At 38.8% G+C, this 24849-nt stretch overlaps 1 protein-coding gene across 1 annotated transcript in view; it reads left to right on the top strand.

Annotated features, from left to right (window-relative positions):
• Nucleotides 1-1204: 1204 nt before the first annotated feature.
• LOC132401902 (zinc finger FYVE domain-containing protein 9-like) overlaps nucleotides 1205-24849 on the top strand; it is a 148510-nt gene continuing 124865 nt past the window's right edge. The window contains exons 1-2 of the mRNA XM_059984242.1: nucleotides 1205-1407; nucleotides 17335-17450. Coding sequence (XP_059840225.1) covers nucleotides 17381-17450 — 70 coding nt within the window. The 5' untranslated portion in view covers nucleotides 1205-1407; nucleotides 17335-17380. The remainder of the gene's footprint in view (nucleotides 1408-17334; nucleotides 17451-24849) is intronic.

Genomic DNA, 24849 nt, shown 5'->3' with positions numbered 1-24849 from the left:
ACACCAATGCCCTTGAACGGAAGATTCTTCAAAAAGTATTGGATATAGTAGATACAGTCCATCACTGGTTAAGCCCTCCCCACCACTGAGTACATCTACATAGAGTGGTGGTGTAGCATCCATTATCAAATACCTCACCCACCCCCACTACCCAGGCTATGTTCTCTTCTCACTGCTTGATGCACCATCAATAACTCTCTCTGAGACGTAAAGGCGAGATATCGGCTTTTATTGACTGGAAGAAGGAACAAGTAGTGGTTGACCACCATACTACATCCTGGAGACAGAGAGGCTGGGCTCAGACCTCAATCGCCTTTATACCGGGGTCTGTGGGAGGAGCCACAGGAGCAGTCAGCAGGGGGCGTGTCCAGACAGGTATATGTAGTTCACCACCCTGCTGATATCAGGAAGAAGGTACAGGAGCCTCAGGACCTTCACCACCAGGATCAAGGACCGTTATTACCCCCCAACGATCAGGCTCTTGAACAACAGGAGGAAAATTTCACTCAACTTTACTCACCTATCACAGAACTGTTCTCACAAATTATGGACTCACTTTCAAGGACTCTTCATCTCATGTTCTTGATATTTGTTGCTTATTTATTCAACATCAAGGGTTGCACGTGGAGACATACATGTACATTGATAATGCATTTATTTTGAACTTTGACATGAGGGAATACAAATGGCAGAAATCTGCGGGAACTGAGCGGGTCGGGTAGCATCTATGGAAGGAAATAAACAGTCGGCATTTCGGACCGAGTCCCTTTGTCACTTAAATTTCTTTCAGAAAGCTTTTTGATAAGATTCTGTTCAAAATTCCAAGTTTAGAACTCTTGGAATTAGGGTGCACAGTTTGAGAACTTGTTAACAGACAGAAAGTAAAGACTGGGAACAAATGCACCTAATTTCGATGCTCGTAACATATTACAGCTTGGAGATTTCGCTGCTCTTTTATTCTTTCATTTGAAGCGCTTTGTTCAAGAGTATGGATTTGATTGGCTGTTCCTATTGCAGGTAAATTATGATCCAATTGGAGTTAGGTATTTTCTCCCCGACGTGTCATTGCTCGGTAGTGATTATTTCCAGGATTGCTACTGGTAAATTGTTGGGAGTGCGAAGGCGTTGCTGGCGAGGAGGCGGGGGATTGGTCAGATTGGATTGCGCAGCGCGATTGGCAGTTGGAGGGATTGTGCTCGTATTTTCCAAACGTCAAGCGCGTGATGGATGACTGTTGAGTTGCTATCGACGGCGGAGCAGGAATTGCTGCGGCTCTGAGGCTTTAAAGACGCAGAGCGAATAAAAGCGACGAGAGTGTGCGGTCGGCGACATCTTCAAATGCGTTGGAAGCGATGAGCCTGTCCCGGGCAAGAAGAAAGCGCTGACAGCGATCTGACGGTTTATATGGTAAGGGCTCGTTGGTCTGCCTCCGGCCTGAGGGCTTTGTGGAGAATGCGGCTGCCTTGGACCGACGTCTGCTTGTGAACTAAATACTCTGATGGTTCGAGTAGGCCCAGGCCGTCGCAGTGGAGAATCCACCCCCTCTCCTCGTATTGTCGTTCCGTCTTGTTTTGGAGGGGTGCGTTATCGAGTAAACCACAAATATGTGTGTTTGTTGAATGAACCGACCAGGCAGACACATTAAAGTAAACCAATTAATTATTTTGAAGGATGTAAGATGTGCCGTGGATCTTGTAGCAAAGCGGCATTAAATGGCCCACGACTTTTACTTGACGAACCTACTTGTAAATGCTATTTTCATGTGTAAAGTCTGCTCTGTTTCTTATGAGAAAATGCAGGTTCCATTGGCATTTTCCAAGTACCGATTCGCTGAGCATTTTTTCGCCTTAAATATGCCGCAGAATCCTGTTACAAGTTTTCTCATTATTCACCGTATACTTACTGCTGTAACTGGCAAACAAAGTTGGAGATTGCTCAAGAATTTTTGGGTACAAAACAAATTAAGAAATCAGTGATTGGACTCAATGTGTATCTTTACTAGATTAAGTAAAATTCTCCCAGCAACTTCGCACTATAGTTCTGTGATTTGGTTGTCCGAAGCACGAGGTTCTCTGCTTTAAAAATTGAGCACAATGGATCCGAAAACACAAAAAACACACAAATCATGATTTGTATCCCGTCATTGAAATGTTAAACGTATTATTTGCTAAGATCGTTATTGTCTTTTTCCGAGTTATTGCTGAAAATAGACAGACTTTGTAGTATTCGGTTTTATGACCAAAACAGATCATTACTGTGGTAGTTTGGAGCATTGTGCGTGTAAAACTAATCGCACTACTTTGTAGAAAGAGTATATGAATTCTAGAGGGTAGTGAAGTTAATTTCGCATGGGCTGGATAGCCTAAATTTAAATAAAATGGGTTTATAAGATTAAAGATTTTGATTTTAAGTAGATATTTCAAAACTATGTGACTGAGTTTGATATTACGAAATGTGGATTATTAGAAGACGAAGAGAGATGGCAAAACGTGTTTTTAAATGAATAAGGAATTTTGAATTGTAGCTGTTACTATGTGATATGCATTTGAGCTAATTAGATACTTTACAGTATTGCAGCTAAGTCCCTCATAGAATTTACATTAATAATACGATTTGAGGGGTAAATTCCGATCACATTATCAGACCCTCCCCAGTTTATGAATGCCTGACTTGCGCAGTTGATACATATGAGTATTTGAGAAACTGGTAATACGAATTTACTCGGAACTTGGTTTCGGACCAGATTTTTGATTTGCAAATTGTGCAGGTTATGAACAATTCACAGGAATGGAACCTTGCAGGGGAGGTGCTGAGTATGTAGAAGTTTCCTGCTTGTCTTCAAACAATGTTGTGATATTTTGTCTACTTTGCGATGGCAGATGAATCTTGGATTGTTACTTCAACAGCCGTTAGTTTGACCGCCCAGATTATATACTTCAGTGTCTGCAATGGGATACGATGAAATGTTCAGTAAATGGCAAATGTTTACTAAATGAATTTTAGACCATCTTGCATAAAACATTGCAATGAGTGCCACTTGATTCCTTGCAGTTAATTTCGGTAAAAAAAAATTGCTGCAGACATTGGGTAATCAAATGGAATTTTTAAAACGTGCGCATTAATGTCACGCTAATGAGTCTTTGCATATTTTAGCAGTAAAACTTTGTAATTAGCTCAGTACAATTAAGTGTAGGAATTTAATTTAAATGCAGGACCAAATGGGATGAATGAAATAGAAAGGATTATTCATTTCTGCCATGAGTGCTTTGGGATATCCAGCTGTACAATTATCTTGAAAATCCTCCCAGAATCTATTATTACTCCCTTCTATGTTATCCAACTATAAAGAGATTACCTTTTACCTGTAAGTTAATAGCACAAACTTCTACTTCTGCACTATAACTTGTGACCCCTTATTGATTTTCAGACTGATACAGACTTGGATGTGTTGATTTTAAAATCTTATACCAGTGATAGGAAAGCTATTGGAAGAAATTATGAAGGACAAGGCTATTTTTTCATTATCCTTATCTAGCTGTATGGCTTAGCCTTTCTGTTTATGAAAATCCATTCTCTGCTTTTCTCAGATATATCATGTTGTTTTTCTGGTATTGGTCTTTTTTGAAACTTCCAATTTAAAATTTTCATTGTTATTTTCTTTCATGCCCTGACTCTGCCATCTTTAAAACCTGTTCTAGATGTACACCAGTTACAACTTGCTCTCTCCATAAGTACATGGGAAATAGGATCAAAAATATAAAAACAATCCCCTTTAGCTACGTTTTGCATTCAGCTAGATGATGCTTGTGTAGAAAATAATTTTTTTTGCATTTTCGGTGCTAAATTGCAAGTAGTGTTTCATCAGAAGTATAAGTTGTTAACTATCTTAGTTGTTCGTATAATAGCTAGTTAATATGTTGAGCATCAGGCATGCAATCAGTTAGAATGCTAGCTTCCTGGGTCATAATATTACAGAAATGCTTTGCTCAATATAAAATCACCTGTATCTTACGATATGCCAGGCAGTTGGGAACAGTCAGGAGATTCTGTGGACGTGAATGGGACACCCGGATGGTATGTTGCCTCCCAGGTGCCAGGATCATGGACTACTCGGATTGCACCCGCATTCTGGAAAGGGAGAGAGAGAGCAACCAGATGTCTTGGTACATATTGGTACCAATGACATTGGAAGGAAAAGCAAAAAGGTCCTGAAAAAAGAATTTAGAGAGCTAGGTAGAAAGCTGAGAAGCAGGACCTCCTGGGTAGTAATTTCTGGAATGCTGCCTGTGCCATGCGCCAGTGATGGTAGAAATAGGATGATTTGGCAAATTAATGTGTGGCTGAGAAGCTGGTGCAGAGGGCAGGGCTTCAGCTTCTTGGATCTTTGGGATTGCTTTTGGGGAAGTATGACCTGTTCAAAAGTGATTGGTTGCACCTGAACCCAAAGGAAATGGATGTTCTCATGGGCAGGTTAGTTAGAGCTGTTGAAGAGGGTTTAAACTAATTTGGCAGGGGGGTGGGAACTTGAGGATAGGATAGATGGTAGAAAAGCAAAGCTAGCATGCAGTCAGAATGTCAGGAAAGGCAGGCAGATGATAGGACATAATTGCAGCTAGGAGGGTGAATATCGGTGCATTAGGGATGCAGATTCAAAAAGCGTAGCAAATACAGTACTCATAGTGTTATATCTCAATGCACAGTATAAGAAATAGGTGGATGATCTTGTTGCACTAGTACAGATTGTTGGCTGTGATATGGCCATCACTGAATCATGGTTGTAGTTGGGAGCAAAATGCCTAAGATTACACATTGTATTGGAGGGATAGGAAGGTAGGCAAAGGGGGCAGCATGGCTCTGCTGGTCAAGAATGGCATCAGATCAGTAGATATAGGATCGGAAGATGTTATGGGTTAATCCTTATGGGTTGGGCTAAGAAACTGCAAGGGCAAAAGTACCCTGATGGCAGTTATATACAGGCCTCACAACAGTAGCTGGGATGTGGATAATAGATTACAACAGAGAATAGAAAAGCGTGTTTAAAAAAAAAAGAGTAATACTATGATAATCATGGGAGATTTCAACCATTTCATCAGGTTGGTTATGGATCCCAAGTGAGTGAGCTTGTTGAAGCTTTTTAGAACAGTTTGACCTTGAGCCTACTAGAGGATCAGCTATACTGGATTGGATGTTATGTAACGAAGGTGATTAGGGAGCTTAGGGTAAAAGAGCCCTTCGGAGCCAGTGATCACAATATGATTGAGTTCAATTTGAAATTTGATAGGGAGAAAGTAAAGACTGACATAGCAGTATTTTAGTGGAGTAAAGGAAATTACAGTGGTATGAGAGAGGAGTTGGCGAAAGTAAACTGGAAGGAGCTGCTGGCAGGGATGTCAGCAGAGCAGCAATGGCGTGTGTTTCTGGGGAAAAAATGAAAGTGCAGGACAGATGTATTCCAAAAACAATAAATATTCAAATGGTAAAATGTACAACCGTGGCTGACGAGGGAAGTCAAAGCAAATGTAAAAACAAGACGGCATACAACAAAGCAAAAATTAGTGGGAAGAGCGTATTGGGAAACTTTTTAAAAACCTACGGAGAGCAACTAAAATAATCATTAGAAGGAAAAAGATGAAATGTGAAAGTAAACTAATAAGCAAAATCAAAGTGGATAGTAAAAACTTTTTCAAGTACGTTTAAAAAAAGTGGATATAGGACCGTAGAAAATGAGGCCAGAGAAGTAACAACAGAGGACAAGGAGATGGCAGTGGAAATAAATGAGTATTTTGCATCAGTATTTACTGTGGAAGACACCAGCAGTTACTATTACAAGGGAGAGGTGCTTAAAAGACTGAAAGATCCAAGGTACGCAAGTCATCCACCAAATGAATTGCACCCTAGGGTTCTGAAAGAAGTAGCTAGCATTAGAGGTTTTGGGGGCATTAGTTATGATCTTTCAAAAATCATTGGACTCCGGCATGGTGCCAGATGACAGGAAAATTCCAAATGTCACTCCACTCTTTACAAAGGAGGAAAGCAGCAGAAAGGAAATTATAGACCAATTAGCCTGACCTCAGTCGTTGGAAAGATGTTGGAGTCAGTTGTTAAGGATGAGGATATGCAGTACCTAAAGACGCAGGACAAGCTAGGACAAAGTCAGCGTGGTTTCCTTCAGGGAAAATCTTGCCTGATGAAACTGTTGGAATTCTTCTGAGGAGATTACAAGTAGGATAGATGAAAGGGATGCAATGGATGTTGTTATTTTGCACTTTCAGAAGGCCTTTGACAAGGTTTGCCACACATGAAGCTGCTTACCAAGTTAAAAGCTCATGGTATTACAGCAAAGTTACTGGCATGGTTAGTGCATTGACTGATTGGCAGGAGGCAGCGAGTGGGGAATAGAAGGATTCTTTTTTTGGTTGGCTGCCAGTGACTAGTGGTGTTTCACAGGGGTTGATGTTGGGACTGTTTTTTAGGTTGAGTGGGTGTGTGTGTGTGTATCTCAATGAAACGTTTTGAATGTTTCAAAACATTGAAAGCCTGGATAGAGTAGATGTGGAAAGGATGTTTCTCATGGTGGGAAAGTCTAGGAAAGAGAGCACAGCCTCAGGATAGAGGGGTGTTCATTTAAACAGATGTGGAGAAATTTCTTTAGCCAGAGGGTGTTGAGTTGTGGAATTTATTACCACAGGTAGCTGTGGAGGCCAATTTGTTGAGGTGTATTTAAGGCAGAGCTTGATCTGTTCTTGATTGGACACAGCAGAATGTAGAGTTGTTTTGATGGGTGATTTTAACTTCCCTAATTTTGTCTGGCATCTCTTTACAGCAAGGGTTTTAGATGGGAGGGAGTTTGTTAGGTGTGTTCAGGAAGGTTTCCTGGCACAATATATAGATAAGCCAACTAGAGGAGAGGCTGTACTTGATCTGGTATTGGGAAATGAACCTGGTCAGGTGTCACATCTCTGGGTGGGAGAGCATTTTGGAGGGAGTGATCACAACTCTATCTCCTTTACCAGAGCACTGGAGAGGAGTTTATGTAGACAATCAGGGAAAACATTTAATTGGAATAAGGGGAAATATGCTGAGGCAGCAATTTGGGAACCTAAATTGGGAGCAGATATTCTCAGGCAAATACAATGCAGAAATGTAGCAAATGTTCAAGGAACATTTGCTAGGCGTTCTGCATAGGTATGTTCCATTGAGGCAGGGAAAGGATGATAGGGTAAAAGGACCATGGTGTACAAAGAATGTAGACAATCTAGTTAAGAAAATAAAAGCTTATGAAAGGTACAAGAAACTAGGTACTGTTAGAGCTCTAGAAAATTACAAGGGTGCGACAAAGGAGCTCAAGAATGAAATTAGGAGAGCTAAAGCTAGATTAGAGAGCTTTTTTTTAAATCGAAGCAAGAGGCCGAGAGTGAAGGAGTTAAGGAATCTCGGAGAGTTTTTTTTACACTGCTCGGGGAAAAGAGGCTAGACTGCGCAGGTTTGTGACATAGAGCGCAGTCTCTTTTTTAAAAAAAAGGCCACCATATATAGCGGGCAGCAGTTTGAGAGGGAGCAGAGTGGGATGGCTTTGGCTCAACAGGCTTCAGTGTGAACAGGCAGAGATGAGGGTATGTTCTGATAAGAGAGAATGCCAGGCAGGATGTTGAAATGCTCCTCTTGCAGGATGTGGAAAGTCATGGAGAATGACCTCCGGTCTCCCTGACAACGACACCTGCAAGAAATGCATCCAGCTTTAGCTCCTAATCAACCCGTGTTAGGGAACTAGAGCAGTAACTGGATGACCTCCGGATCATTCGGGAGAATGAGGAGTTTCTGGATAGTAGTTTCAGGAAGATAGCTATGCCAAAGGAGCAGGGCACAGGTAATTGGGCTACCATCAGGCAAGGGAAGGGGAAAGGGCAGGCAGAGCAGGGTTCCCCTGTGGCCATTCCCCTTAACAACAAGTATACTGATTTGGATGCTGGGATACAAGTATACTGATTTGTTGGGGGGGGGGGTCACTTGCCTGGGTGGTAAATTGGATCAGCAAATTTGCTGATGATACAAAGATTGGAGGTGTAGGGGACAGTGAGGAAGGTTTTCAAAGTTTGCTGAGGGATTTGGACCAGCTGGAAAAATGGGCTGAAAAATGGCAGATGGAGTTTAATACAGACAGGTGTGAGGTATTGCACTTTGGAAGGACAAACCAAGGTAGAACATGCAAGGTAAATAGTAGGACATTGAGGAGTGCAGTAAACAGAGGGATCTGGGAATACGGATATGAAATTCCCGAAAAGTGGCAACACAGGTAGATAGAGTCATAAAGAGAGCTTTTGGTACATTAGCCTTTATAAATCAAAGTATTGAGTATAAGAGTTGGAATGTTATGGTGAGGTTGTATAAGACATTGGTGAGTATTGTGTGCAGTTTTGGTTACCAAATTACAGGAAGGATATTAATAAGGTTGAAAGAGTGCAGAGAAGGTTCTCAAGGATGTTGCTGGGACTTGAGAAACTGAGTTACTGAGAAAGGTTGAATAGGTTAAGACTTCATTCTCTGGAGCACAGAAGAATGAGGGGAGATTTGATAGATAGAGATGTATAAAATTATGATGGATATAGATAGAGTGAATGCAACCAGGCTTTTTCCACTGAAGTTAGGGGAGAAAAAAACAGAACATGGGTTAAGGGCGAAAGGGGAAAAGTTTAAAGGGAACATTGGGGGGGGGGGGCTTCACACAGAGAGTGGTGGGAGTGTGGAATGAGCTGCCAGATGAAGTGGTAAAAAACTTGGCCTGGTACATGGATGAGAGGTGTATGGAGGGATATGGTCCAGTTGTGGGTCAGTGGGACTAGGCAGAAAAATGCTTCATGAATGTAGTTTTAAAGCCATATTTTAAACTTCAAAAACATTTGTTTTCTAAAATACAAGGTTAAGTTTGTTTCCTGACAACCATTGAAAATAAGATTTTTCTCCATCTTTTTTCATTGGAGAAAATGAAAGTTAAATGATAACCAATGGTAGTAATAGGATTTGAAGATGATCACTTCATCTATGTGTGTTCCCTAGCTTTATAGCAGGTAGAAATAATAATTTCTGATAATGCATTGTGACAAGTATGGAAAAAATACTTGTGGTTTTTTTCAGTTACAGAACTAGTGGAAATGGTGGAAATATTTTGGTTAATTTGTAGAAGTATTTAATACATTTATTTGTTTGCTTCAGTACCTTAGCCTATTTATTCAAAGGATACAATTCTAATTATTGAATTTAAGTATTAATTGATTTTAATCTTGTGTTAGTTCAATGTATTCTTTCCTCAAAATCTGTAAATATTTTACTGGAGTTAGTACTGGTAAATGTTTCCCTTTGCTTCCAAAAGACCATTCAAGTAAACAATAAACCATACAGGTCGATATTGCAGTAATCTTCCAGTAGAATTGGTAGTGTTCAGTGTACTAAGTTATGAACTTCAATTTTTTTAAGTGTTCACTAAAAGTGGTTAACGTATTGTCAAAATGAATATCAGTACTTTGTTATTTCCTTGTGACTTTCTCCTTGATCCCCATGAGGATAGGTAGATCCATATACCAATTTAAAGGAGCTGGGGTTGATGGGAGAGGGGTAAGAAAACATCCAACATACTGCTAATGATAGAGAGCCCCATTATGTATTTATCACGTTTCATGGAGTGTTGAAGGAAGGATAGAAGTGTTCAATACATAAGATGAGTATTGAAGTGTATGGGGATATTCAGGCCATCAAATGCCATCTCGTTATCTTGCATGCAAAGGCATTCTCATGTTACAGAAGACCTGATTTACAGAAATATGGTGCAAATTCTCCTGTATAAAAGATAACGAGATGCAAGAGACTGCAGATACTGGAATCTGGACCAAGAAACAAAGTGGTGTAAGAATGTTGTAGGTTGATCGGCATCTATGAAGGTAGTTTCTCTTCAAAGATAGATGTAGTAATTTAAAACTGAAGTGTGTGTTTGAAGTGTTTTCATGAAGAATAGAACAGAAGAGGTGAGGTGTGTGGCCTGTTAACCATGCAGCAGGTTTGAAGGACCAAGTAGATTATTAAACAGGGCCTTTTGATAATTGAATAGAGCTAGTGCAGTTAAGTTTGTCAGGTGTGCAAATTATTTCAGTGATTCAGGTTGGATTATAATTAAAGTAAGTATTACATGGAAAAAATTAAACCTATCAATTAAACCTCCATACTGTTTATAGAGTTCTGACAGTTTTAAGTGGCCATGTAAAATTTAAAGGTTTATCTTTGAGTTATTTTTAAAGAGTTCTCATTTGAACTATACATTCATTTGAGACCTGATTTTGAGAGATTACTTGCATTTTGCTGGGATATTAGGCAGGGTACAAATGTTCAATTAGATCTTCCCAAGCTTTGAGGTGATGCTGCATGTTTTAGGGGACAGGTAACAAAATGGTTTCGAGACAAAGTGTGTATTAAAGTGAAAGGTAACAATTGATAGTATGGGTGGAAGAAGACAAGATTCATTGCAGGATTGTTCTTGTTCGTAATTTCTTGAACGATATATCTTTGCAGAACAAAAATAGTTTTATAATTTGTATGTACCAACTTGTGAAATGGGATGATAATAGGTTTCATATTAATGCACTTTCAGAATGGCTATTTAATTGACAATTTTTTTATCTGGCTATTAACAGGTTAGAAAAATTAAGTTGCTTAATTTTTTTAAATTACATCTAATGGGATGTAGTTGAAATTATCTGGACATTTAAACCAAAACAATTTAAAATAGTTGTCTGGGTTATTAAGAGCATTTATTTAAAAAAAAAAGATAAATGAGCAGTAAGTTACATGAGAGCCAAGGTAGCTAAATTAAAGAAATTGGGTTAGATGTTGTAAAGAATCCCACACATACACTGATATATTCTATTATTAAAAAGTAACTGTACCATTAGAGCAGAGGCAGAAGAGATTTGCAAGAATGGGTTAGAAATTAAACCTGCCTCTGAAAGCTTATTAAACAAGGCCTCTTGATGATTGAAGGTGACTAGAGAAATCTTTTCAGTATTAAATATTTTGTTAAAATGGACAGTGCTTGCACTTGGGGGAGGAAAGCAAAACCAGAGACTGAGGCGATGAAAATGTGTCTAAGAAAATAAATGGAGAGCTTGAAACAGTCTTATTCTAAATAAATCTTTTTAAATGACTTTCAGTACGAAGTGTGAGGATGATGAAAAGGTTACACTGATGCATAGGATCTGAGGACAGAAGCTGAAGTGAAGTCCACCAGCATTGGCCAGTTGGACCATGTGGCTTGTTTCTATTTGTGCTTGTGATGTGAATGATACAGAGAAAGCGTGCATTTATTGTTTGTCAGTCAAAGGAAAGCCAGCTTCTTGAATGTATTTTTTTTATTAAAGTACTCCAAGCATGCAGTTGCTTGGTATCTACCAGTATTTGGACCTATTGATAAGGAATAGTCAATGAAAGCTCCAAATCATGAACTATGATGTAATACCCATGATATTCTTTCCCTTTGAGTTGGAATCCTCATAAATGTCTTGCTTATGTTCATTTTCTACAAATCCAAATAATTTGCAATTGGTGCCACCATCCTTCAGTTATTTAAATCTATACAAATATTTATTTGATTTGTGCATAGGATAAACTTGTCAGATCTTTGGGTAAAACTAGCTTTAAAGCTTTTTTGACAAGTACTACTTTTGATCTTAATAGTTGACTCCAGCAGATTTGTTTTCCTTATTTGCTCATTTGAGGGGATGTTCATGAAACATGACACACTACTATAGGTCTCAAATTCTGACAACTATTGTTTGGCATAACTTTATATAAAAAAAAGAACTGAATCCAACTTTGTTTCAAAGTTTAACTTGGTTGTGTTTTCTAATAGGTGTTACCCTGACTGGAATACAAGGGCTTGGTAGTCTATGTACTTTTTGTATGCCTTTAGAAAGTCTTGTGTTTAGCACTGGTCATTTTGAGAGGCTTTGTGATTTTTTAATATGGTTTTGTACTTTTTTGTGGCATACTTTCAGTGCTTTGGCAGAAGAGAATTATTTTAACCAAAATGTTCTTTTGTTTTCCAAAAAATGTGTTGCTGAATTCCTGATTTGCAACCCCTCTCTTGTCATGGTTTTTGACATTGAGGCATTATGCAGGTTAAGTAAAATAAATTGTCTATTAAATCTTGTGTTTTTATCTTGTCTTTAAATTCTGACCAATTTACTTTAACAATGGCCTTGATATCATATTTGGAAATTACGACCCAGAGTAGTTTTGAATTGCTTTATCAAGCTTGTTTTTGCTTTCCAGTTGCTACTTTGTCCTTGCATTAAAACCTACCCTTTTGTCATTATCATTAGCACTTCTTAGAAAACAGGACCATTTTTGACTCTACTCTGAAAGTGAATTAAGTTCAATTTCAAGTTTATTATCATAAGCATACATAAGTAGGGTATGATGCCATGTCAATTTACAGCAGCACAGTATACTACAAACATGAACATAAATTACCTAAATTAATATAAATTGTACATGCACAACACAAGCAAATGTAACACTAGTGCAAGTTGAAGGAAGTGCAATCTGAGGTAGAATTAGTGTCTTGCAGGTTGGTTGATGTTGCTGTTGAATCTTGATTTGTGGGTCTTTAGCCTTCTGTACCTCTTTTCTGATAGTAATGCAAAGAGAGCATGTCCCAAATGGTGAAGGTTCTTGATGATGAGTGGTGTGCACTGCCAGTGACGGTAATAAAGGCGAATACAATATGGTCTTTTAAGAGGTACATGGAGCTGAGAAAAAGAGAGAGAGGGCTATGTGGTAGGGAAATTCTAGGCAGTTTCTAGAGTAGGTTGCATGGTTGGCAGAACATTGTGGGCTGAAAAGCTGTAATGTGCTGTAGATTTCAATGTTTGGTGATGCCACTTTGAGGCACTGGCTCTGGAAGCTGTCCTGGATGGTGGAGAGGGTTGCGTCCATGATGGAGCTGGCTGAGTCTGTATCCTTCTGCAGCCTTGTGTGATCTTGTGCATTGGAGACTCCATAATGGGCTGTGATGTAGTCAATACGGTCTCCGCCAGACATCAGCAGAAAGTTAACATACCAAATCTCCTTAAACTCTTAATGATTGTATCAGTGTATTGGGCCCAAGTTAGATCCTCTGACATGCTGACACTGAGGAACTTGAAGCTGCTTTCTTTTGCCATTGTTAACTCCTTCATTGAGGGCTGGTGTGTATTCTCCTGACTTTACCTCCTTGACATTGACACACATTTTCTTGGTCTTGCTGGTGTTAAATGTGAGCTTGTATTTCCATTCTCATTTTCAGTATTTCAATAATCTCAGTAGAACTGTAAGAGTGCACAATGGTCCATAGATTTGCTGAACATAGTCATACATCATGGAAACAGGCCCTTCAGTCTATCTCATCCAAGATATTTGGCTCTTATCCCTTTAAACTATTTCTATCCATGTACTGGTCCAAATGTCTTTTAAACATTGTAATTGTAACTGCCACCACCTCTTTTTCTAGCAGCTTGTTCCATATGCTCATATGCAGGGGTGGGGGTTTAAAACTTGTCCCTCAAGTCTCCTTCAAATCTTTTTCCTCTGTCTTCAATTATTGTTTTGGACTCATCATCCTGGGGAAAATACTGTGGCTTTTCACTTTCTCTATCTGTCATGATTTTATCAACCTTAATAAGATCACCTCTCAATGTCCTATGCTCCAGGGAATAAAGACTTGGCCTATCTTGTCTCCTTATGTCAAGGCCTCCAGTTCCGGTAACATTTTTGTGATTTTTTTTTTAGAGATTAGTGACCCAGGTGACCAAAACTACACACAATAATGAAAGTTAGTGTCACCAACATATTGTATAGTTATAACACAGCATCCCCACCCTTGTGCTCAGTGTCCTGACTGATGAAGGCAAGCGTGCCAAATGCTGTTTTACTCTCCTGCTCAGCCGTGTACACTTGTAAAAGTATGTAAGCACAAAACATAGATGCTGCTTGAGCATTCAACCATTTTACAAAAAGAAACTGAGTAACCCACCTCTCAGCTCTGCTTATGTTCCTACTTTCAGTTCTGATGAGGGATCTTTGTCCTGAAGCATAAACTCTGTTTCCCTTTCCACAGATTCTGCTTGATCTGTTGAGTGTTCACTGCGTTTTCTGTTTTCTAGCATCGTGCAGATTTTAGCCATGGCTTTAAGACATCCTTCTGGAAAAAGAATCCTTCTGGTGCATTTGTCATGCTCTGTAATGGGTTTTACTGTGTTCTTTTATTGCTTTCATTGGCTGGAGTCAGTGACTGAAATTATTATATATTGGGTAAATATTTTTATTTCAGTAGCTTGTGTGAATTTTCAAGGGCTGCTTTTTTGATTAGCTTCTGCAGGGATCTTTGTCATTGTTTATGCAGGTTCTGAATGGATTTCAAGTTGAATAGAGGAAGTTATGAGTTGAGGCATGAATCTTTCAATTTCTTGTTGTAGAGGCCTTTTTTTCTGATAGACAGAAACATGGAAAACCTACAGCACGATACGGGCCTTTTGGCCTACAATGCTGTGCTGAACATGTACTTATTTTAGAAATTACCTAAGGTTACCCATATCCCTCTATTTTTCTAAGCTCCCTGTACCTATCCAAGAGTCTCTTAAAAGATCCTATCATATCCATCTTCACCACTGTCGCAAGTAGTCCATTCCACGCACTCACCACATTCTGTGTAAAAAGAAAAAACTTATCCCTGTCATCTCCTCTGTACTTACTTCCAAGCACCTTAAAAATGTGCTCTTGTGTGTAAGCCATTTCAGCCCTGAGAAAAAGCCTCTGACAATCCACACGATCAATACCTCTCATCATCTTATACACCTCTATCAGGTCGCCTCTCATCCTCCGAGGAGAAAAGGCCAAGTTTGTTCAAGCTATTCTCATAAGGCATGCTCCCCAATCCAGGCAACATCCTTGTAAACATCCTTTGCACCCTTTCTATAGATTCCACATCCTTCCTGTAGTGAGGTGACCAGAACTGAACACAGTACTCCAAGAGGGGTCTGACCAAGGTCCTATATAGATGTAACATTACCTCTTGTCTCTTGAACTCAATCCACGGCTGATGAAGGCCAATAGACTATATGCCTTCATAACCACACAGTCAACCTGTGTAGCAGCTTTGAATATCCTATGGACTCGGACCCCAAGATCCCTCTGATCCTCCACACTGCCAAGAGTCTCACCATTAATACTATATTCTGCCATCATATTTGACCTACCAAAATGAACCATTTCACACTTATCTGGTTTGAACTCCATCTGCCATTTCTCAGCTCAGTTTTGCATCCTATCAATGTCCCGCTGTAACCTCTGACAGCCCCCCACACTATCCACAACACCTCAAACCTTTGTGTCATCAGCAAATTTACTAACCCCTCCCTCCATTTCCTCATCCAGGTCATTTATAAAAATCACAAAGAGAAGGAGGTCCCAGAACAGATTCCTGAGGCACACCACTGGTCACCGATCTCCATGCAGAATATGACCAGTCTACAACCACTCTTTGCCGTCAGTGGGCAAGCCAATTCTGGATCCACGAAGCAAGGTTCCCTTGGATCTCATGCCTTCTCACTTTCTCGATAAGCCTTTCATGGGATACCTTATCAAATGCTTGCTGAAATCCATATACACTACATCTACTACTCTACCTTCATCAATGTCTTTAGTCACATCCTCAAAAAATTAAATCAGGTTCATAACTATTCCAACTCGTATTATGCCTCTCCAAATTTTCATAAATCCTGCCTCTCAGGATCTTCTTCATTAGCTTACCAACCACTGAAGTGAGATTCACTGTTCCATCATTTCCAGGGCAATCTTTATTCCCTTTCTTGAATAAGGGAACAACATCTGCAACCCTCCAGTCCTCCGGAACCTCTCCTGTCCCCATTGATGATGCAAAGATCATTGCCAGATGCTCAGTAAACTCCTCCCTCACCTCCCACAGTAGCCTGGGGTATATCTAGTCCAGACCCAGTGACTTATCCAGCTTGATGCTTTCCAAAAGCTCTAGCACACCCTCTTTCTTAATGCCTATATGCTCAAGCTTTTCAATCCACTGTAAGTCATCCCTACAATCGCCGAGGTCCTTTTCCGTAGTGAATACTGAAGCAAAGTATTCATTAAGTACCTCTGCTACCTCCTCCATACACTTTTCCACTGTCGCACTTGATTGGTCCTATTCTTTCTTGAAGCTCTTTTTTGGGACCATATGAGGAATATAGCTGCATTTAAACAAATGATATAAATAAATTAATATATATTGGTTTGTTTAACAAAATGAGAATGGATCAATCTTTGTGGCTCAAAATCCCAGTGGACATTTGTTATACTTGATTTCTGATTTTGCAGAGAAAATACATCACTGATTAAAAATGCATTTTAATTAAGTAAGTATTCTTGCGAATTTCTGCAGATGTACCATGGAGAGCATTCTAACTGGCTGCATCCTTGTCTGGTATGGGGTTGGGGGCTACTGCACAGGATTGAAGTTAGCTGCAGAAAGTTGTAAAATTCGTCACCTCCATCATGGGTACTTGCCTCTGTAGTATCCAAGACATCTTCAAGCAGCGGTGCTTCAAAAAAAAAGCGGCATCCATCATTAAGGATCCCCACCATCTAGAACATGCCCTCTTACTGTTACCATGAGAGAGCAGGTACAGAATCCTGAAGGTACGCACTCAGTGATTCATTCAACCTTTGACGAACAGCTGCTTTACCTCTGCCAATTGATTGCTGAATGGCTATCGAACCCATGAATACGGCTTCACTACTTTTTTTTGCACTACTTATTTAATTTAATTTAATTCAGTTTTTTCTCCTATATTATCATGTATTGTATACAAATTTCAAGACCTATACTGGTGTTAGTCAGCCTGGTTCTGATTACTTCTGAAACTGTTTAATAAATTCCAAAATGTAAAGCCATTGGATTTTGAACTGACATGTGAGACTGGGAAAATTTGAAGTCCCATCATGCAAGGTCAAGCAATCCTTTTAAATTTTGGGTCACCTGTAACTTGATTATATCTTGTCCTAAATTAACTTTAAAATGATAATATATGCATTATCATGTTTGGTATGAATTAAATGATGGAGGAGTTGTCACATTCAGTGTAAGTATTTCTGCTTAAGTCTGATGCATTTTAAGTATGAATAGAATAGCCAATGATACAGTAGTGTTTTCCCAAATAACAAACTCCTTTTGGAATAGGAAAGAAGTGAAAAACACTGATGGGGAAAGGTAATAATGTGGTCTTATATATATTTTGCCAGGTTTGGACAGACTGAGAACATTGTGCAGGGCAGTGAATATTAGCAAATGGAGAACTATTTCCAGGCTGAAGCATTTAATCTGGACAAAGTGTTGGATGAATTTGAGCAGAATGAAGGTATGTTCATTTTTTCTTTAGTTGTGTATTACTATCCTGCAAGTAATTATTATTCTAAATATAGTGGATTCTGGTTAATTGGAACACATCAAGATCAGTAAATTTTGGCCCAATTAAGTGCCTATGCCAATTAGTTGACGTTTTATGGGAAAAAGTATTTTTAAAAAAAAAGATGAGCTACTGTTTAACTGCATTTAAAGAATGTATTTGAATGAAATACAGAACAAATTTGAACACTATTAAAATGACTAGAGTACTATAAAACTTCATATTTCCTAATTGTTATTAATGGAGGAATTCATCCAGTGCATTGCTGCGTTCTTTTGATTGACATTAAATGAACAAAATCAGTGCAGACACCTGCTGCATGCAATGGACTACCTTCATACAACGGTATTGATGATTGCATCCTCCAAATCTTCATTTTCATTGTAACATTCAAGATGATTGTCAATAACTTCAAATTCTTCATAGTTCTTATGAAGTAGTGAAGTCATTTCATTCTCACTCTCAGCTGTTTCTGGCTTGAATGCTTGAAACTGTAATGAACAAAACAGTTCTGAGTTGTCTTACTGCTTATTTGTTGCCAACTTTCAGGGACAAAAGTTATGCTTTTTGAAAACAAGCACGTGCAAGTGAGGCTATTTTGAAAACTGCTTGCTCTAAGCACAGTGAGCACATCCGATATGAGTTAGAACTTGTTCCGCAACCATCTCCTGCCCCAGTTAAGCAGTGTAGGAATTAAACAAAGGGAATAATGGCTATTTTCTTTATTAGTTTTTGTCTTTAAGAGTTGGCCCAACTAAGCTGCTGTCCCGATTTAACCAAAGGCCCAATTAACTGGAATCCATTGTATATTCTGCCCTTAATGATTCTACAGCTGGTGTTTGGAGCCTTTTCTCAGTATGTAACCAGAGTGCTTAAAGCTGCCTTGGTGGCCTGCAGTCCTCATTTCATCTCTGCAAATCTATTTGCCATTCCTTACCAGTACCGCTTATTGTTACCACCTCCTAAGTGCTCCAAGTAATTAAATACTAGCACAATGTGGAAAATACAGCGTTGAGAATCTGACTTGCAATATGCAGCAATGTTTTCACTTGGTGCAGTAGATGTAATCTTTGCAGCTCTGTAGGTGGGGATTCTAGTATAGATTGGAAGGAATAAGTATGGAATAGTGCCTATGTTTTAACAGCTGGGCTTGTCTGAAGTTTGTTGGTCTTCTAATACAAACTATTGTCTATGATTGTTGTACTGTACAGAACTGTATACTGAGGATAAAAAAAAATGCAAAGACAATTGCATAATGAATGACTGGAACCTGTGTCCTATTTTTAAAGAAAATGTTACTGTTCAGTGATGGAATGTTAAAGGAAAATTGATAGCATATTAGACCAGTGGTTCCCAACCTTTTTATGGCCATGCCCCACCTAATCACCTCTAAAATCCTGATGCCCCCTGTGGTGATATATAATTCTTATTATTCAAAAAGTGAACTCCTATTCACCTGGAGGAAGCCTAAAAGACCATTAACTTGGCTTAAACAAGCTTCCAAAGAACATGGCATTCAGGAAAGAGAAAAATAAAAGAACCAAAGGACTGTTAAAGCTCTGAGTAAGAAATTACTAAGAAATTGTAAAAAAAAAGAACATTAAGTGATATTAAAATATTAATAATAATAAATAAGTAAAACAATGCCGATTCGTTTCTACAGCATGCAAACACAGATACACAGTTTAAAAGAGATGACACAATGTACACACCTTCACACCACCAAGAACCGAAAGCTACTGCAAAAAGCAGCTTTGGCACGACCTCGTACGAGTTTCTTACGCGTTTGGACTTGTTCATTCGTTCCTTCCTACATCAGTCAATTCACTAATTTAATTGTGAAAGCCATTTGATGGTTGTAATGATGGTGATACACTATATATACAATACATATGCAATTACACATGTACATACACACAAGTATTTTTATGTATGCATACTCTATATACACATGTATTAACTCGCGCACACACACTCATACACAGACTTACTAGAAAAAATTCACTGTTAATAACTCATTCTCTAATTGCCCCCCTTAAAAATCAAATTACCCCCCCTGAGGGGCGTACGCCCCATGTTGGGAACCACTGTATTAGACTAATGTATATCCCAGGCTAAATAGAATTATTTGTCTTGAACCATGAATGGCCAGGAGAATATATGTTCTAAATGCATATGTTACATCCCCTTTGTTATTAGACAGGGAGGTCGGTTTTTCAAGAATATCATGAGTTTTATTTTTCCATAATGTGTAGCCATATTTTCATCAGATTCATGGAGAAGTGTCAAGTTGAAGAATTTTTCATTTTAAAAAAATATTTAGCTACCAATTGTACTACTTTAAAATGCCACGAGAGTGAATTTTATTCTCTTAAATTTTAAGATGGTGAATTTCTGTTTACCTAATGGCCTTAATATGGATGTTGATTGTGTTTTCAAATGGTTTTGACACAATATAGTTTAGAAAACAGCAGTGCCAAGGTTAAACATAGAATATAGAGAAGAAATCAAGAAAATTGTGTGATGTTAGCTAAAGGGGTGTGGATGAATTGATTAGCGTAGAGGATTTTTTTTGATGGACCTTAATTTTGTTTCTGAAAAAGTGTCCAGTGGAGGGAGGGGCACGGGGTGGTATAGGAAGCTTGGGTGGGTTAATAATGGTATTATCCAAAAGTGCCTTAAAATTCTCTAAAATTCCATAAGTTTCACATTCAGAGAAATAGCGCATTTCTTTTTGTATTCTTTACAGATCTCAGCTATACAGATCAGACAATTCATGCCAAAAGTGGTTTTCTTTCTTTCAATTTGGAATGGCATTGATTACTGTTAGGCTGCATGGCATTCTGCTCTGTAAATTAAGTCTGTTTTTGCATTTGTTTCTTTGTTTTCTGTATGTGGATAAATATACATAGAGCAATACAGCAGTGAGCCATTTGCTCAATAAGAGTTCATGCCAGCTCCCAAGGGAGCAATTAAATGAATGTTTCTCTCTCTAGTTATACTATACTGCTGCAACTTGCTCTCTTGCATGTACCCATCCACTCCCCTTGATTTATTTTGCCATTAATCTATAGCAAGGAGTAACTTGGTATAGTCAATTAACCTACTAGCACATCTTTAGTTTGAGGAAAGAAACCAGATATCCTTGAGGAAACCCACGTGGTAACAGAAAAATTGTCGCAACTCCACATAGTGCTTGGTCAGTATTGATCCTGGGTTCCTGAAGCTGAGAAGCAGTAGCATAAATTGTTGCATTGCTGTGCTATAGATGACTTTCACTTCATTTTGTAGGTGACCTCTTGTTAAAATTTTCTCAGCAGCTATAAATAGTATGTTATCTGTTTTGTCCCATTGATTAATAACTAAATTTATCCAATAAGTTTCTGTTGAATCTCATCTAATCTTTGAAAGTCTTTGCTCATCTTGAGCTGTGTTAGAAAGCTTCTTTGAGATAGTGATACCATTTTCTGCATTGAACCCAAAATGGAATAGTATTTCAGTACAGGTTAAGAGTTTCCCTATTGCACAATGAATGTACCATTAAAATCTCAGTGCATTTTTTTTTTAACCATTGCCGTACTGTGTACTTGTGCATCCTCATCCCGATATCCTTTTACTACTCAGAAATATAGCTGTTTTTAATCTGCATAACTTTTCTAGAATTGAGAGATATTTAACACTTTTATCTGCTATGTCAACTTGTATTCATCACTATGGATTTAAAAATTATTTTGCTGTCTCTTCTGACACTTACTTCAAAATTTGGATACTGTGCCATCCCATTTTTTTAATCTGGATTGAAACTATGTGGTGAATATAAAACAGTTCAGTTAGAATCCAATGACACTCATTAGGCATTTTAAACCATTCTGAGAGATGCTTCTTACTCTTTATCTTCGCTGCTCACTTTTGATCTGCCTCTACTCAGTTCCACTCCTCTTAATTGTCTGCATTTCTCAAACTCGTGTATTTCCAGCCTGGACAGAAGTGTCACATTTTGGCTACATCCATCCTTGGAATGGACAGAATCTTTGATTAGATGAAAGAAAAATGTCAGCCTGGCCGCATCTGTTGCTGAAGACCTTCCTTCGCAGTGCTGCCACATTGTTGGGCTATTGTATAGATGAAGTTATTGAGTAGTAGATTTCAACTTTCACGATAAAACCATTTAAATTTTGACATTCAATTCCATATTAACAGCAGCCAAATGAAAAATATATTTTCAGACCTTAAGACATAGGAGCCAAATTAGGCCATTTGGCCCATTGAGTGGGCTCTGCCATTTGATGATGCCTGATTTATTTTCCCTCTCAATTCTATTTTCCTACCTTCTCTTGTAACCTTTGACACACTTACTAAACAAGAGCCTATCTACCCCTGCTTTAAATATACCCAATGACTTGACCTCCACAGCCATGTGTGCAATGAATTCCACCAGTTCACCACCCTCAGGCTAAAGAAATTGTTCCTCATCCCTGTTCTAAGGGATGTACTCCTAATCTGAGGCTGTTTCCACTGGTCCTAGATTCTCTTGCTATTGGAAACATCCACTCTTGCTAGAGCTTTCAATGGTACACAGTTTTAAAAATACTTCGAACCTGATCGTTATGTGGACAGTCTGTTATCCTTTTGGCACATAACGGAAGAAGAATAAGCCATCCAAATTGTGAAGCTTATTCTGTTCTGTTCCCAGCCAGTTAACTTGGCCAATGTACAAACTTCAAATTTAGCTTTCAAGTTTCCATTTATCCTTTTATTTATAGTCTTTGAAAGTGATCTGAATTTATTCAGAGATACAATGTGGAGCAGACCCTTTTGGGCCACCGAGCTGTGCCACTCATCAACCCTCTGATTTAACCCTGGCCTAATCACAGGATAGTTTACAATAATTAGTCAATCTTCTAACCATAGAACATTACAGCACAGAAACAGGACTTTGGCCCTTCTTGGCTGTGCCGAACCATTTTTCTGCCTACTCCCACTGACCTGCACCTGGACCATATCCCTCCATACCCCTTTCATCTATGTACCTGTCCAAGTTTTCCTTAAATGTTAAAAGTGAGCCTGCATTCACCACTTCAACTGGCAGCTCATTCCACACCCCCACCACTCTGTGTGAAGAAGCTCCCCCTAATGTTCCCTTTAAATTTTTTCCTTTTTCACCCTTAACCCATGTCCTCTTTTTTTTTCCTCCCCTAGCCTCAGTGGAAAAAACCTGCTTGCATTCACTATCTATACCCATCATAATTTTATACACCTCTATCAAATCTCCCCTCATACACTTCAGCGAATAAAGTCCTAACCTATTCAACCTTTCTCTGTAAGTCAGTTTCTCAAGCCCCGGCAACATCCTCGTAAACGTTCTCTGCACTCTTTCAGCCTTATTAATGTCCTTCCTATAATTTGGTGACCAAAACTGCACACAATACTCCAAATTTGGCCTCATCAATGTCTTTTACAACCTCACTATAACATTCCAACTCTTATACTCAGTACCTTGATTTATAAAGGCCAATGTACCAAAAGCTCTCTTTACGACTCTGTCTACCTGTGTTGCCACTTTTAGGGAATTTTGTATCTGTATTCCCAGATCCCTCTGTTCTACTGCACTTCTCAGTGCCCTACTGTTTACCTTGTATGTCCTACCTTGAGTTGTCCTTCCAAAGTGCAATATTTCACACTTGTCTACGTTAAACTCCATCTGCTATTTTTCAGCCCATTTTTCCAGCTGGCCCAAATCCCTCTGCAAGCTCTGAAAACCTTCCTCACTGTCCACTACACCTCCAGTCTTTATATCATCAGCAAATTTGCTGATCCAGTTTACCACATTATCATCCAGATCATTGATATAGATGACAAATATTTAACAATGGACCCAGCACTGATCCTTGTGGCACACCACTAGTCACAAGCGTCCACTCAGAGAAGCAATCCTCCACTACCACTTTCTAGCTTCTGCCATTGAAACAATGTCTAATCCAGTTTACTACCTCTCCACGTATACCTTGTGACTGAATCTTCCTAACTAACCTCCCATGTGGGACCTTGTCAAAGGCCTTAGTGAAGTCCATGTAGACAACATCTACTGCCTTCCCTTCATCCACTTTTTTTGGTAACCTCTTTGAAAAACTAATAGATTGGTTAAACATGACCTACTACGCACAAAGCCATGTTGACTCTCTAATAAGTCCCTGCCTGTCCAAATACTTGTAGATCCTATCTCTTTGTACTTTTTCCTGACTACTGATATCAAACTTACCTGGCTTATAATTTCCCGGATTACCTTTAGAGCCTTTTTAAACAACGGAGCTGTCCTTCAATCTCTGACACCTTACCCATAGATACCGACATTTTAAATATATCTACCAAGGCCACTGTAATTTCAACACTAGTGTCCTTCAAGGTCCAAGGGAATACTCTGTCAGGTCCTGGGCATTTATCTACTCTGATTTGCCTCAAGATAACAAGCACCTCCTCCTCTTCAATCTGTATAGGTTCTATGACCTCACTACTTATTTGCTTTATTTCCATAGACTCCTTGCCAGTTTCCTTAGTAAATACAGATGGAAAAAACCCATTTATGATCTCCCCCATTTCTTTTGGTTCCATACATAGCTGACCACTCTGATCTTCAAGAGGACCAATTTTATCCCATACTATCCTTTTGGTCTTAGTATACCTGTAGAAGCTCTTTGGATTATCCTTCACCTTGACTGCCAAAGCAACCTCATGTCTTTTAGCCCTTGTATTTTAGCCCTTTTAGCCCTTTTAGTCCTTGTATTTTCTTGCACTTTTAAAAAAAATTGTTTTTTTATGCATTTTCTACAACACTACAAATAAAAAAAACCAAACCAAAATAAAAAAATTAATACAGTGCAAAAATAAACATACAATAATAATATAATACAAAAAAAATTGAGAAAGCACCCAAATTGAAGTCATGTAAAGTTAGTATCCTCCCCAAGCCCCACAACAAAAAAAAAACTCCAGACCAACCACGATACAATATAGAGAATATAAATCAGGACGTTCAAACCCCCAAAACTGTAAATACACTTGAAAAGAGAAGATAATAATGTCTACTACAAAAAAAAAGAGCTGAAAGTAAGGGACTGAAAAAAAAACCTTAGTTAAGAGGAAGGTTATGAAAGTACTCAATAAAAAGTCCCCAGACCTTATGAAACTTTATATCCAAATTAAGAATTGAATAATAAATTTTTTCAAGGTCTAAACAGGACATAACATCATTAAGCCATTGAGCATGCGTGGGCGGGGCAACATCTCTCCACCTCAGGAGGATTAGACGTCTAGCCAGGAGAGAAGCAAAATATAATATTCGACACTTAGTCGA

This window comes from Hypanus sabinus, chromosome 11, assembly GCF_030144855.1.
Source record: "Hypanus sabinus isolate sHypSab1 chromosome 11, sHypSab1.hap1, whole genome shotgun sequence".
In the NCBI taxonomy this organism is placed as follows: domain Eukaryota; kingdom Metazoa; phylum Chordata; class Chondrichthyes; order Myliobatiformes; family Dasyatidae; genus Hypanus; species Hypanus sabinus.
Note: the sequence above shows the minus strand (reverse complement) of the source record. Positions and strands in the feature narration are given on the sequence as shown.